Raw genomic sequence first — 14,839 nt, forward strand, 5'->3', positions numbered from 1 at the left:
GAGTGTAAGATTTTACTTTGTGTGCTCAGTGGAATTAAGGTTGAAGGAAGAGACACCAGTGTGCTTTTTGCTGGTGAGAAAGCCATTGCCTGACCTAAATGTATATGCAAATAATTAGGCATCCTAGGTTATCCAAGAGAGAGAAATGATTAAGGGGAATGAGAGGAGTACTCCTAACAAGAGGCATGATCTTAATGCAGGCTTGTGTGTCACACTGGCATCTTTAAAAATAAACATTCTTCTATATCCTGAATCATGACTATCCCTGATTACATCCTCCATCCTTTCCACCCCATTCTTTTCTGTTTTCTAAGGGAGATGAGATACTAGCAGGGTAATCAGTTTAAGTGAGAAAATGAGTCCTGCTTTAAAATCCTCTTTGGTTTTCACCCGAAGAACTGTTATGTTTATTTGCTTACTAGAAACAGTGTTAGAATAACTGCAGACAGGATATCACTACCCTCTAGCAAGGAAGCATTTTATCCCTTTGTAATTAAAAATCAAATTATCAGAATGGAATATATGCCTATGATTATTATCAAGTATTTCCATTATTAACTTTCATCTTCTGAGATAGAGAGTTAAGGTTTTTGATCGTAAATAGTCTTATTTCAAAAATACCCCCCCACACACTTTACTGGAAGCACAAGCTGTTCTCTATGCATTGCTAATTGATTAGATCCTAAGCATTAAAAATTAGTATTGTCCACTGACTTTAAAAGTAGCTGTGTCTCTCCCCACCTCATGCTTGCTTGTTTTTGTATTTTAGGACTCTCAGCTGGTGCCCAGCAAAAATCCTCCCAGGTTAACTAGGTGTAGGAAGAGAGGGCCTCCCAGAGCACTCTCTTTATCCCCTTCTTTTCCCTTTCCCAATATACAATTTCTCAAGAAATATTTTAAAAAACATTTAATCTTAAGGTGCATCCATTTTAAGTATAATACATGTCCAAATGCCCAAACCAGATATATGTTTTCAGGAAATTTAATTATGCTACCATTTTTGTTTGGAAAGCAGGGGTAATATTTTCAAAGGTAACTCTGATACTCAGGATCTGAAGTCTGATTGATATGAAGCCACTTGTGGAAAAGGGATTCTGGACCCACTCTAAACTTGTATCCTAAAACATAAAAGCAGTCCAAATAGATTTTTTTTCCTTCTTACTAAATTAAAAAAAAACAAAAGAGTATGCAATGTTTATAAACTTTTTCCTTTAATAAAAGGAAAATGCTTGGAGGGAGGTGAAATTAAGACTCCAAGTGGCATGTAGAATTCTGCTTAGCAAAGGACAGCAAGGTGCTATCTCCACAATCTGCCAATTTTAAGAATGATCTAAATGTAAAGAAGCAGAACAAGCACTCCTATCTCCCCTGCAAAATGACTGCATTCTAAATTTTGCTTATTTCTATCTCCAAGAAATACAACTATGTATAAATTACACATCAAACAAGCAAGTAAGAGTGTCCAAGCTAGACACCTGATTTTGAAAAAAATAAGCTTTATTTTTTTTCCCACTTAAGCAAATTAATTTTGGGCCAAACTTGCTGAAGCCAGAGAGTTCATTTAAATTTCCCTTTTTGTAATATTATTATTTCTATTCTTGCAACCTCACTGAAGCAGATACTTCTACTTTCTCAGAAGGATAATCTTCCTAGAGTTACATTCAAGAGGGCTGCTATTTTAGCTCCTGACACATTAATGCACAACCTATTTTACCTTTTATTTTAAGATAACCTAAGCAAACCTTTCCACTGTGAGATAAGCTTGTAAGATATAAGATACTTTGACAGCAGCCCAAAAACCAAAGCCAGTCTTCCCCCATTCCTCCAGAGAAGGAAAACTGTAGACAGCTCAGTCTGGCAGAAAGCTTTGGGGACCATGGGCAGAGGCAAGTGTGACCCCCCTCTTCTCTGACGCACGTGACAGAGCCAATATTTGGACAGTTTGAATCCTGCCTCTACCCACCTTCCTCCTGCTTCCTAATACCCAGCCCAGCTCCACTGCACCCCTCTTTGGCCTCCTTGTCTGTTGACCTGGACTTAGGTAGAATTTAGGCCATCTGAATATGGCTTTTATTAACCAGAACAGTTACCTAACTCAGTCTTGTTCAGGTCCTCGTAACCCAGAACTATAAGCAATTGTTTTGACTGTCCTAAAACCAAGTCTCCTCAGCCTACAGGAATGTGTTCTTGTTTCCATTCTAAAACTTTAATTTACTTTTAGATGAATCACAGACACAGTAAAACCTTCTGTTTTTATGAAAAGACACCCTGCACAGATTGGTATATGTTTGAGCACAAAGTATCTCTGCATTTTATGAGCAGTATTATCCAAATTTAAACAAAAACCTTATTTCTATCACAGTATAAGCCCAAAATTAAGATCTATTTGCCTGCTTGGACACTTGTGAAATCCCAAAAGCAAGCAGCTGGTAAGATCAAGACAGATAAAAGTAGTGGTTACCGTAGATGGGAAGTCTCAATGCTGCTGCACCTAAGATCATTGTAAATGACAATTAAACTGTAGTCCAGTATGAGATTGAAGAATGTCCTCCATTTAAACATGTGTTCCGTAAGTAATTTCCCAGATATTAAAAAAAACAGAGGCCAAGTAACATTAACAAAAAAAATATCCAGAGCCTGTTGAAAACAGAACAACCTAGCCTTAGTAGACTGACTGCTAGTTTCCACAGGTTTCTTATCTTTACAGTGATTTTTAATTGCAAAATATATTTCCTTTGAAAAGGCAGAAATCAGTCCCTTGTATACCCTTTATCTCTGTGGAAGAAGAGATATACTGCAAATTAAATCCAAGAGGAGAATAATTAAAGAAGAACAGAGACAGGCAATAGTATATCTGAGTGTATGGATCAAGAAATCCCAGAGGACATGTACCATTTTTTAAATGCCTATAATAATTTTTCATAAAGTTTTGATTAGCTTTACATAACCACTGGAGGGTAACTTTCCCTTACAGCACATTAATCTGTTTCTAACTTCACTGGTACAGCTTCTGGGGTTAGAGATACAACTTGTGTCTCTGCAGAGACAAAAAAAAAAAAAAAGGTATCATGTTACATTCCATTACAACCAAAAGTGCTAAAAGTATTAATAGATATAGAAAGAGAGTGGCAACGCATAAATATTTCTGCTCTATGTTTGGAAAGAAGCTCATTGATGATTTATATCATATGAGGCTGAAGAGGAACTCATGGTATGGGAAATTGCAAAACAGCATCTAAGATGAATATTTAAAAAAATCTGCAGGCTGGTAGTCTGACCTTAAAAGCCCTCAAAGAGTTGACTGAGGAGATCTTCCCTTTCTTGATGTTAATTTTTAACAATATTTTTAATGGAGAAGATTCCCAAAACTGTGCCAGTGTTAAAAAAGAATAAGCAGGATGACACAATGAACTAGGTTCTAATTAGTCTGGCATGAATCCTGGGGGAAAATGAGAAAAAGAATATATGGTATTAAATAGAGACATTAAACAATTAGCATACAAAGTTGATGATTATATGTATAGTAGATCTTAAAAAAACCCAACCAACCAACCAAACCCAAAACAAATAAACAACACCTAACTTTTTTTTTTTTTTTCTCATCAGAGGAAACTGAAAAGGTAGCATAGGCTACCATCAGTGTATCTTACATTATTATACTACATATATTCTCAGTACAGATGTTATTCAGGCCATTTCGGCTTTTATGTTAAAACTGTTCATCTAGTCTAAAAAAAAAAAAAGACAGAGGAACAAGCCTTGAAGTTTCTAGACCCAGTTATCTAACTGGTACTCCATTGTGTTTCTTATCAAGGAGATACAGTTCAGATCAAAGATTTCTTTATTCAGAAGATTATCTAATAATGCCATGAATTCTTAGCTTTACTAAGTTTCATACTTGACAATAAGCCAAATCTACCTCTAAGAGCCTTTTGAATGCATCTACAGAAAAAACTTCCCAAGTATGCAATTTCCTACAAAAATGACCCTTGGTTAATACTCAGAATGGGCAGAAACAGCTGTGGATCTTCAGAGAGTCCTACATAACATTGTTAAAATGCTAGCATTTGCCACGTCATGGACCTCTAAGGACCTTCTCAGCAGCAGGACTTCCCACAGGGACACAGTACCTACTTCTACAATTGCAAAGGACTGAGATGTCAGACACTTTACTTTTGGGATATTAATATTTGGTCTTGCGTCAGCTGTTTCTAATAATTTTCACAACTCTGCTGGAGTTCTGCATACCGAATTCCTTCTCAATCACACCTTGCTTTTCAGAAGAGGAGCGTAATCATGTCCCAGTGACCTATTTCTAAATATGCAAAACAAGTTTCCTGCAGCATCAGTGAACTCCAGATACCTGGCAGTGTAATAAAATGTTTACTGGCTTTCATTGAGAATGCTCTTCAATACTCACATGCAGCCCTAAATGCAAATAAATGTGCCACCCTCTCAATCATACTGATAGATGCCCATCTATCATCACCCATGTTTTCCATAGCATCCATACTCTTGATGTCAAATATTCACCCTTTACCCTTACGTTTTCTACCTTTCATCACTGACCTACATTTAGTTGTAAATATTGCTCATCACCTGCTAGTTTGCAGCTTCTATGAGAAACAGGCTGTCACTGACCTGCCTGCTGGAGAAGTGCTGCAGGTGAAACAGCTCCCAGACACACAGACCTGTATCTGGTGAGGTGTTGGTCAGTGTTGCCATTCCCAGCAAGCCCTGGCAACTGGAAAGCCTCTGGAGGCTATGGACAGCTGTTTTAGTTCCGGGTAGACTAAAGACTGCTTTAAGTTGTACTTTAAGAGTGTACAAAGGCTAGGCTTAGTGCTGAATTAAAATCTCCCTGGCTGTCTTTGTATTGGGTGCATGTCTGGATCCATGGATCTGATCTGAGATTGCTCTCAAGCAAGTTTTGGTAATTTTTCATTTCACCAGAGCTGTTACACACTGCTTGTCAAGGAGTACAGGAGACGGCACTGTGTTGTTTGTGCGTGTTACAGAGTTCAGTGGCTCTAAGTGGTTTTAGTTATGTATAAGCAATTCAAAACAAGAGAAATCATTAACTGAGGTTTCATTAAGGAAAGATCCAAGCACATTCTTTCAAGAACAGGACTTGAAGGTTTTGTCCTACTTCCCATCCAGTAAAAATCCAGTTTCTGTCATAATTAACAGTGATTTTCAATGTGGCATTTTTGACTTTTTACAATAAAAATAATAGTGCAGAAAATTATACATTATGCTCAGGAGGAAGCAAAAACACTAATTCAGTTTCAGCATGCTTCCCAGGGTAGTACCAAGGTTTATGGATTTTCTCTCTATAGGTAAGGATTATTTTAATATAAAGTAAGCATCATGTATCAAATGTTTGATCCATTTTCTCAGATTTCCCACCCTGAGCTCTTCGTCCTCCTCAGAGGCACAGATTTATGAACTGCTGCCTCCCTGATGCACACACTTGCACATTAAAGTTCCTCAGGCATTGCTTTTCATTGATGCCTCTTCTAGTTCCAGAATAGGAGCTCTATTTTGTTAAAAACCATCCCACAGTCATAATCCTAAATCCAAACCCCCTCATTTCTAACAGACAAAATGTTCTCTGAGCCTTAGCTACCAACCCACGATGTGTCCCATCTTCTCCTTGCTGGATCTTCCAGCCGTTGCCATCAGACCTTCAGTTTCACTTGATCTGCTTCTCATGCAATACCATGAATCAGTAATGGAAATTTCTGGTGACAAATAAAAGCAATGGTATAATGTTTAATATCCATCCCTTTGTTCTCCAGTTGTTTACAAAGTTTACAAGTGCTAGCCACCAACCTTACAATATTTTTATTCTGCTGTTTGCTTTACAGAAACAGATGTGAGGAAGCAGTATGGAGCTCAAGAGAGGGAAGACCTTCATAAAATCCAGTGTGCAACATGAGAAAGTGCCACCAGTGCACACAGTTCCTATCAACAAAGACGATACAGGGAAAGACAAAAAGGCAGCTCTCGAGGGAAACCAAAGTGTAGCAGAAGTCCAGCTGGCATGTTTGGCCACACACAAGAACTACAGATTTTCTACCAGAGCAGCAAGGAATGGAGCTGGTGACAATAGCCTGGAAAAATCATCTGGCTCCTCCTACAAACTTGTAAGGAAGAGTAAAACCCATGACTGTGTTACTGAGGTGGACAAAACAGAGCAGTGTAGCCCCACCAGCAGGGCTTGTGAGGAAGGTTTTTCTGGAAAGGGTAAGGGCCGCCTTGTCAATAGCATCAGCTTTTCAGGAATGTCCAGCTCCAGCAGTAAGAAAGAGTGTGTGGTCAGCCCCAGCCAGTCTGCATGCAGCAGTCAGATGATCGATTACAGGAACTTTGTGCCACAGATGCCTTTCGTACCAGCTGTTGCAAAAACCATTCCTAGGAAGAGGATTTCCCTCAAGAGATCTAAGAAAGGGCTCAGAGATATATTTCATATTAGAAAAAATAAACCAGACAGCCTCACATTCCTGGTTGAGAAGGACAAGAATCTGTCCTCCTCAGGTTGCAAAAGTGAGTTTTCTGGGCGTCTTGCAAAGTATCTTTTCAAAACTGGAGAAACATTTGCAGCTGACTGCTTGTCACAAGACTGCTCAGACAGTGAACTGCAGTCTGACTCTTCCTATGACTGCTGCAACACCCTGTGTGAAGATGTTGCCTCACTGAAGAGCTTTGACTCCCTCACTGGCTGTGGGGAAATCTTTGCTGATGAGAGCTCTGCTCACCTGGAGCTGGAGAACAGCAAAGAAGTTCTGCTGAGACGAAGCAAGCACAAAGACAGCCCTGTCATGGGCTCTTTCCAAGGGGGTGTGGAGCAGCTGGCCTCTCCTGGCCAGAATGAGACTGTTGAATTTGCAAAGTTTTGGGACAACATTAACAAATCGGTGAGGCTACATCAGAATGCTCTGTTTGATAAGAAGTTACTGAAGATACCTGGTCCTGATGTGGAAAAGGCTAGAAGCCAGGCTGCTGCATCTGTGACAGACCCCCAAGTGTCACCTGATAAAGATGGTGACAATTCCAAAGAGAGCTCCACCGAAACAGGAACGCCAAAAAGTGACAACCAGGAATCCACATCCACAAGTGATGAAGGCTACTATGATTCATTCTCTCCCGGACAAGATGATGAAATGAAGGAAGCTCAGACCCCTGGGGTCCCAGGTAGATTCCCAAGAGACAGCTACAGCGGAGATGCCCTTTATGAGCTCTTCTATGACCCAAACGAAGTCAAAATAAACCCAGTCCTAGATGATGACTTGTGCACATCTGAAAGCATTTCAGAACAAGCCATTGAAATCCCTTTGTCCATTTACAGCTTCCATGTTGGAGCTGAGGAGAACATGGCTTCCCAACCGGCTCTAGACATTATCAGCCAGGGTTTTCTCCACAGCACGTGGAAAGGCAAAGAATGTTTGCTAAAGCTCTGCGATACTGAGCTTTCACTGACCATGGGGATAATAAACTGGCTGCGAAAACACTCGGGAGTTGTTTCCTCCCCTGACTCTCTTCAGGGTCCTCAATCACTGCCAGAAAAGTCTAATGATTCATCAATGCCACACAGCCCCAGTCCAGAGCAGAAAGCGATCACAGAAGCTCAGCAAGAGAAACCCAGCAAAGAAGAATCTAATACATTTAAACTATGTGTATCTCTGGATGAAAGCAAACATGTAACCCAGGCCACTTCAGTAAATGTTGCTGAAGGAGACCACAGCCTGGACTCTTGCCCTAACACATCTTATCTGGATTTCCAAGGAAGGGAAGGGAGTCACCACAAGGATTCATCTACACTGCCTGGGACTGTGGAAACCACCAGAGCATCAAGTTACGCACCGCAATCACAGGCTAGCAGAGACAATCTGCAGACATCTTCATCTGAGAATGAGGAGGCGACAATTTCAGAAGGATGCGAGACATCTGGAGATAAAAACACACTGCCAGAAAAGCTGAACAGAGAGAGTGGCTCCCTGAGCTCCGAAAATCCTTCATTAGATGATAATCAGGAAGTAGAATCATGTTACTCCTACAAGACTGCTGCAACCTCACTCCGGGATCCCCTCGAGAAGGAGGACATAAACAAACCGATGTATCACACTCTCTCTCTTTCCTGTGACAAACCGCTGCAGCCTCTCACTCTGAGGCCCTTCCAGAGCTACATTAGCCCCACACCAACAGAGAGCAGCACTAACATAGTGCAGCTCTTAGAGCGCTGTGTAACACAAGTGGCATCGTTAAAAATCAGCTATGAAAACAAGCACTTGGAAGACAAATACATTGGGAATGAAATGAACAATATAATTCGTAAGATGTCTCAGTACAAAAACAAGTTATTGTTGCAAAATGAATGCAACTGCATTGCCCAAAATCCAGAATACTCCAGTATTCCTAGCACAAACCAACACAAGTATGAGACAAGTTTTCAATCCAGCAGTCTGTATCATTTCAAGCAAAATGGGCAGCAAATTTGCTCTGAAGATCAGAAAAGTGGAGCAAAAATCCTAGATGAGGTCACTAGAAGCAAGCTAAATTTTGAATATGCCCAGCTAAATAATCAAGCGCTGTCCTATTTAAAAGACTTCGCATTTGATCTCAGTCCAAGTGACTCTGCCGCTGCTACAACTCTTAGTAGACCAACATTTTTACCTCTCTTTAACTCCATCTGCTCTGACATTCCTGCTACTTTTTCCCAAGGTTCTTACAGCAGCACCACCACCTCTCCAGCTGCCTCGCTGCAGCCCACGGAAGCCAAGCAGTGCAGCCCGGGGCCGTGGAGTTATGCAGAACCCCCCTGCAGCAGTCTGGCTGGAGGGACCGCGCTGTCCCCTCGCCCGGAGGCAGCGACCCCGGACACAGCAGTGACAGGGAGGAACCACGAGTGAGGTGAGTGCTTATGGGAAGTGTGAAATTAAAAGTGAAATAAGCAACATCTGCTCCCTTTTCACAGACAGACACTTATGGCAGTGGAATCTGATATGTACTCAGGGCTTCGCAGTTTTCTGGTTTCATTGTTCTTAACTTTCACTTCAGTGTGGTAGTTAAAAATAATCAGAATTTAAATTACACAACTGCCAAAGCCAGGGGCCACATACAGCAGGTATTGCATTCCCTGAGTCTTACAAATCCCATGCAAAGGCTGAAGCCTCATCTTCCACCCAGGTGCAGCAGTTTTCATACCAGCTGAAGCAGGGAAAATTTTTCCTTCTCCAACTGCAGGATCTGCCACGTTTGGAACAACATGGTGGATATGGCTGCAATGCCACAGACTGCCAGCAGCATTCAGCTCAGATTTTTCTCAACCAGGTCATGAAATCCTCTTGCTGCATCATGACAGCATAAAAATTATGCCCTGCTTCCCCTCTGGAATGATAACTGGATATTTGGTAGATCTTTCTACTGGCATTCTGATCTGTGAGCTGCTATGCAGGAGGGCACACAAGAAAGCCAGAGATCTGCAATCTTAAGTGTCAGGGCAGACATGTCCTGCAGTTGCGTACATATGGTACGCCCTCCAGCACAAGGGAAAGCCCACAATACTATGCTGCTGCTGCTAAGTGTACCAAAATGATGTTCTTCCTTCTTGCAAGCCTGAAGTCCCTCTCTGGCAGGTGCAGTTGTTCTCTGGCCAAACTGTGCTGTGGCAGAGCGAGAGCTGAAGCCAAGGCATGCTCCATATGCAAAGCTTGACAGGCTTCTCAAGAGAGGGACTAAAGGGTCTGGGCTGCACCTCAAGCTTTTGAAAATCCTTAAGCCACACTTATGTAGTATAGGGAGAACCAGAATTCAGTCTCTGTCATAGGATAAGAGGCACCTCTGCTGTAAAACAGAAAGAGCTGACCAAGTACAGAGCCACTGTGCTGGTTCAGATTTGCCTGTCGCACAAGGCCTTATGCCAGAGCAGATACTATTTGTACAGGCTGCTCTAACTTGATGCCAGCTGAGAAGCCCTCTGTCCTCCAGTTGCTGAGAGGAATCTGCCATAGAAATATAAAACTTGTGGAAATTCTCTATCATGTGCCCTGCCAAATCTGACAGATTGGCTGGACTCTGCTCAGCCCTGGCACTCCAAGAAGGAGTCTTTGGAGGTGGTGGAAGATGGAGAGGAGGCTGCAGCATGGGCCAGGATAGGGAATGAAGGAACAGCTCATTATTGAACAGAGGGGCTCAGGGAACACAAGACTTCTCTGGCTCTTGTGCCTCACAGCAGTGTGACTGCTTTCTGGTCATCTCTAAAGGCTTCCCAAGCAGCACAGACTAAAAAGGATAGTGTTTCTCTCTGCGTGAGGCAAAAACACCCTTGCATTTTCAAGTCTTGGGAGATTCAGCCACTCGCTTTGCTATTTACATCTCATCAAAAAGTCTCTCATTGAAGGGAATGATGTTTTTCAGGGGTCTGTAGGAAGTTAAGGGCCAGAGGCTGTCTTCAATACCTTTTACTAACACACTGTCTAGTTATAACCTGCTAATCAGTGAACTAGGTCTTCCTCTAGTGAAAGAAGTGATTTTGATTTCTTCCATTTTTGTTGCAAACAGTGTTGCAAACAATGCTGACTAGCAAGCCACCTTCTTGTGTCACCAGATTTTTGGGCAGAGCTTGCCATGAAAGGACACACTATAATCCTTAGAACTACTTGCCTCTTTTAGATTATTTCTGAAATTAAAAATTCAGTACAGGAAAGGAAAGACTTCTGGTCACAGCTAGTGTATGTAAGAAACCAGTGCTAGGTACAGCTTTTTAGGGTTAGAACAGCAGACCAGTGTATGCATTAGCCTGGTATTTTTAGTTTGTTGTGAATATTAATCCACAGGGTGCTGCTAAGAATATTCCTGCCTTCGCAGGCTAGGAATGCAAAGGGATTCTAATTTTGAGGAGTCACTTGTTTTCTGGTAGAAATGGAGAAGGGAGTCATCGCTGCCGTGACTGTCAGAAGTGGTAACAGGCTGTATCTTTATACTGTACAAGACATATCGCAAGTAGACATTACTGGACTCGGGGCACTTTCTACTGCATTGTATCAAGTGGCAGCTGCTGTATGCCACCAACTGTTAGCACTGATAATACCTGCCATGTCAGGAATGTGATGCAGTGCACATGCTATCCCCGCAGTCCCAGAGAGAAGACAATTCAGGTTTTTCATAAAAGGGATCTGCTGTTTTTTGATAGAACTTTTTCTAACAGTAAAATGAACGGCATTTTAAAATACGGATGTGATTTGCATATTCATAAAGTGACTCTGAGGAATGGTCTAATTTCAAAGAATCATTTCACTACGGGCTTTCTCTTTGTTACAATTTCTTACAGAAAAAGAATTTAGACAATAATTAAAATGGCATTTAACAAGGTTAAAAAAAATAGCTGTGGTGACGGATATAAACACTGCCATGTGACCAAGTTTTCCTACGCAGTATCTTCTTGCCTGCCTACATTAACAGATGGCCTACAGGTTTGCCGGAAATTTTGATTTTTTTTTGAAGGTGACTCAGGATCCTTGCCTTAATCACGGGGGTGGTAGTATAAGAGAGGCAACACACAAACACGGTGTCACCTCTGAATCCATGGAGACAGACATCATCGAGAAATACTCCTACACCGGACATGACTGTGCAAACCCCAAGAGCTTATACATGAAGATTGTTCCAAGGTTCACCGTTTTAAAATGTCACACTTGGGAGCTGCGAGAGAAGCGACAGATCCAGAGGCGGCTCCCGCTTTGTCCCTCAGAACAAATGCTGCATAAGCAGCTCCAATTCAGCCCCTCTGCCTCCCATGGACTCCCAGGCCTGACCTGCAGGAGCTGGGAAGGAGAAGGTCAACTTTCTTGCTGTTTACCATAGGACAGAGGAACAGATGGTATCAAAAGCCATTAAAATCTCCAGGTTTTGTCACCTCACCTCCACATGTCCCAGTACCCACAGTAACAAATGAGCCCATCATCTCTTCTCCAACTAGTACACAGGGTTCCACCGAGCCATGCCTGGTCTCCGGGGCGTCTCTACCCTGCTGAACACAGTCACACAACTCTGAAGAAGAATGGTACAAGAAGTGCCAGTCCCAGTTCCTCTTCTGTTTCTCCCTTCCCTGGCATTTTAGAGAGAAATCTGCAAATGCCTCATATCTGAGCTCACCAGGAATCTCAACCCTGACGGCAAAGGAACCCCAGTGGCAAATGGCATCCTTACATGCAGATATAGAAGGGTTATGTACAAGGTGGAAATTACCATTAGGAAGTGCAATTAAAGGCATAATTTTCATTCTTCACTATCAAAAGGCTAGGACTTAGGAAGCGAATGCAGTCTCTCCCCTAAATGCTGGGAGGATTCCTAGTTTTGGATGTTCATGGACCATAAAAACCAAGCTGCAGGAGTCTGTGCTTTTTGATCAGATGTTTTCCAGCAGGAAACTCTTCACCCTCAACATGGGAACACTGACCTAGAGCAGTGCATTGAGATGCCTTTTCCTGATCGTTAAAATCTCTGGAACTGACTGAACAGACAGACAACACTGCATGTCATAGCAACTGAACACAGGTAGAACAAAGCACTCGGCAAACAACAGCGTTTCAGACCACTGAGCCGTTTGTACCACTGAACATGGTTTGAACTGCATCTTCTGTTAACAGGTAGATGTGGCTGAGCAACAAAACCCACGTATGCTCCCAGCAATATGTGCCCACTTCTTCAAATGCTGAACCGCCACATTATGCACCAGTTGAAGCTTTTGGATGTGTTTCAGTGATAGCACTAAAAGCAGCGCATTGCAATAAGCTTGCCCTCAGGTCAGAAAAAAATAGATAACTGTCAATCAAAGAGGGATTGCCATAATAGATAGGGCAGCTGTAGATAAAAGAAGACAGTATGGCATATGAGATTGCTGTTATCAAGAAACTGAGATTCCAAAGCATATAAAATACAGCCTGGACACTGCAAAGTGACAGAGGAATGTGTATCTGATTCTCACCAACTGAATGGTTACTCACAGTCTATGCAATTTCTGTAATGTTTTTTATTCCCTCCTGGTTCAACTTTATTCCCTCTCTCTTAAATAAGGTTGCATTTGTCCCAGGCAGACACTTCTCCATCAGCCAGGCATAGGAAAAGCAGACTGCAGTATTTGGATTTGACAAAAAGAAAAAGCAGAATGGAGCCTCATCTGCATATAGGCAATTGTCTGATAAACTATGGTATTATTTCTCAAAATGGCCACAAATATGCCTTAATAGGTGAAAAAATAAAGGCAGAATCCCTCTGTACACAGCAGTGAAAGCGTATGGTAACACATTCAAAGCCTGGGGTAAGAAATCGATGTATTTCCATGTTCCCTCCATGGCGTAGCAAAGAGGTCCTTTCTAAAGTCTCACATGATTAAATGTAAAAACAGTAAAGTGCAGAGACAGCCAGCACATTTTCTGCATTGGAAATGCCTCTGGCTCTGAAACATACACCTTTATGATGTGAGTTGTCCAGATCATCCTGCACTGAACCAGATATTGAAATCTCATCTGACAGTCCACCAGCCACACATGCACACACCCACAAGCACATACACACACGCTCCTGTTCAGACAAATGCATCACAAAACACAAATGTACTGTTTGTTACAGATGGTACCAGAGAAGCAAAGAGCAGGGAGACAGAGGTGACAGGCCACTGCCTCTGCTAATACATTTGAGCGTTAGTCACCATGTGCCCAGATACTTGGGCTAAATGCTAAATTAAACAATTTTCTCCTTCATTAAACATGGTTGCTTCTGGACTTGGCTCTGTCTCACTGTACTGTCTTTGTGGGACTTTGTCATCAATCCTTACTCTACCCAAAATCCGAATTCTGTCAGGGAGAAGAAATGTTCTTGCCAGCGTATTTGCTAGAGAAGGGTTTTTAAACACAGTTATCAGCACAGATGATCTCTTAAATGGCAGATGCACTATAATGTTGTTAAATCTGTTTCATTTTAAAACTGAAGAAACTGATTTGCTGCTTTACCAGCTATTGCAGTAAGATGGTTTCCATGGATACAGTCTTACAGAGACTCTATTTTTCCCCTGTTGATAACAGTACAGAAAGCTAAATTCTCATCTTCATTGCATCAGCATAAATTTGAAGCCAGGGGAACGATTCCCAGATTTAACCTTGAGAGCAGAAGTTGGTTCCTAGTTGGTTCCTTCAGACCTGAAATTTGAGATTTTCAGGGGGATGGCAATGGAGGGAAAAAGAAAAGGAAAACAGGTTATGTGGACAGCAGGATGGGCTGAGGGACAGGACGTATGAAACAAACACAGTGCCTTTTTATGAGAAATGGGGAGAAGTCAAGTCAGAATGCAAACAAACTACTTATTCAGAGGCTTATCATCTTGCCTGACACTTAACTGCAAAAATACAAGTCAGGTTTTGGCTACAGAAGGTATTATAATTAAATATCTGCATGGGACTGGGCCAAATATCACCCATTTGTTTAAATGAAGGGATGACTCAGTTACCATTCTGAAGAAAACAGGCTTCACTTCTGTTTTGCTGTGATGGCCAGGAAGGCATGAGGGTGGAAAGAAGGGGGAAGCGAGAGGCTAGTATCCAGTTACAGAGCAGGCTTCTTCATTCAAACAGGAGAGAATTTTGCCCCATCTGGAGTACAATCATGGAGACACTGAATGCAAAGCAGATACTCAGCTTGAGAATGCTCTGTACAACTTGATGGCATTTATACTCACCAGTCAGCAAGTAGAGTAGGAGGGAGGGCCTGGTAACCTCAGCTTTTTGGACCTCTGTAAAATCTCTAGTTCTGTTCCCTCCATCAGAACATGCAGAGAGGAGCA

The 14,839-nt window shown here is 41.9% G+C and overlaps 1 protein-coding gene across 2 annotated transcripts in view; it reads left to right on the top strand.

Moving 5' to 3' along the window:
- AMER3 (APC membrane recruitment protein 3) overlaps window positions 1-14,839 on the top strand; it is a 42,285-nt gene that overhangs the window by 891 nt on the left and 26,555 nt on the right. For both annotated transcript variants that reach the window (XM_033001636.2, XM_033001637.1), the window contains exon 2: window positions 5,871-8,913. In XM_033001636.2, coding sequence (XP_032857527.1) covers window positions 5,892-8,912 — 3,021 coding nt within the window. In that variant the 5' untranslated portion in view covers window positions 5,871-5,891 and the 3' untranslated portion in view covers window position 8,913. The remainder of the gene's footprint in view (window positions 1-5,870; window positions 8,914-14,839) is intronic.

The sequence above is a fragment of the Tyto alba genome, unplaced genomic scaffold, assembly GCF_018691265.1.
Source record: "Tyto alba isolate M040663 unplaced genomic scaffold, T.alba_DEE_v4.0 Super-Scaffold_10, whole genome shotgun sequence".
NCBI lineage: Eukaryota > Metazoa > Chordata > Aves > Strigiformes > Tytonidae > Tyto > Tyto alba.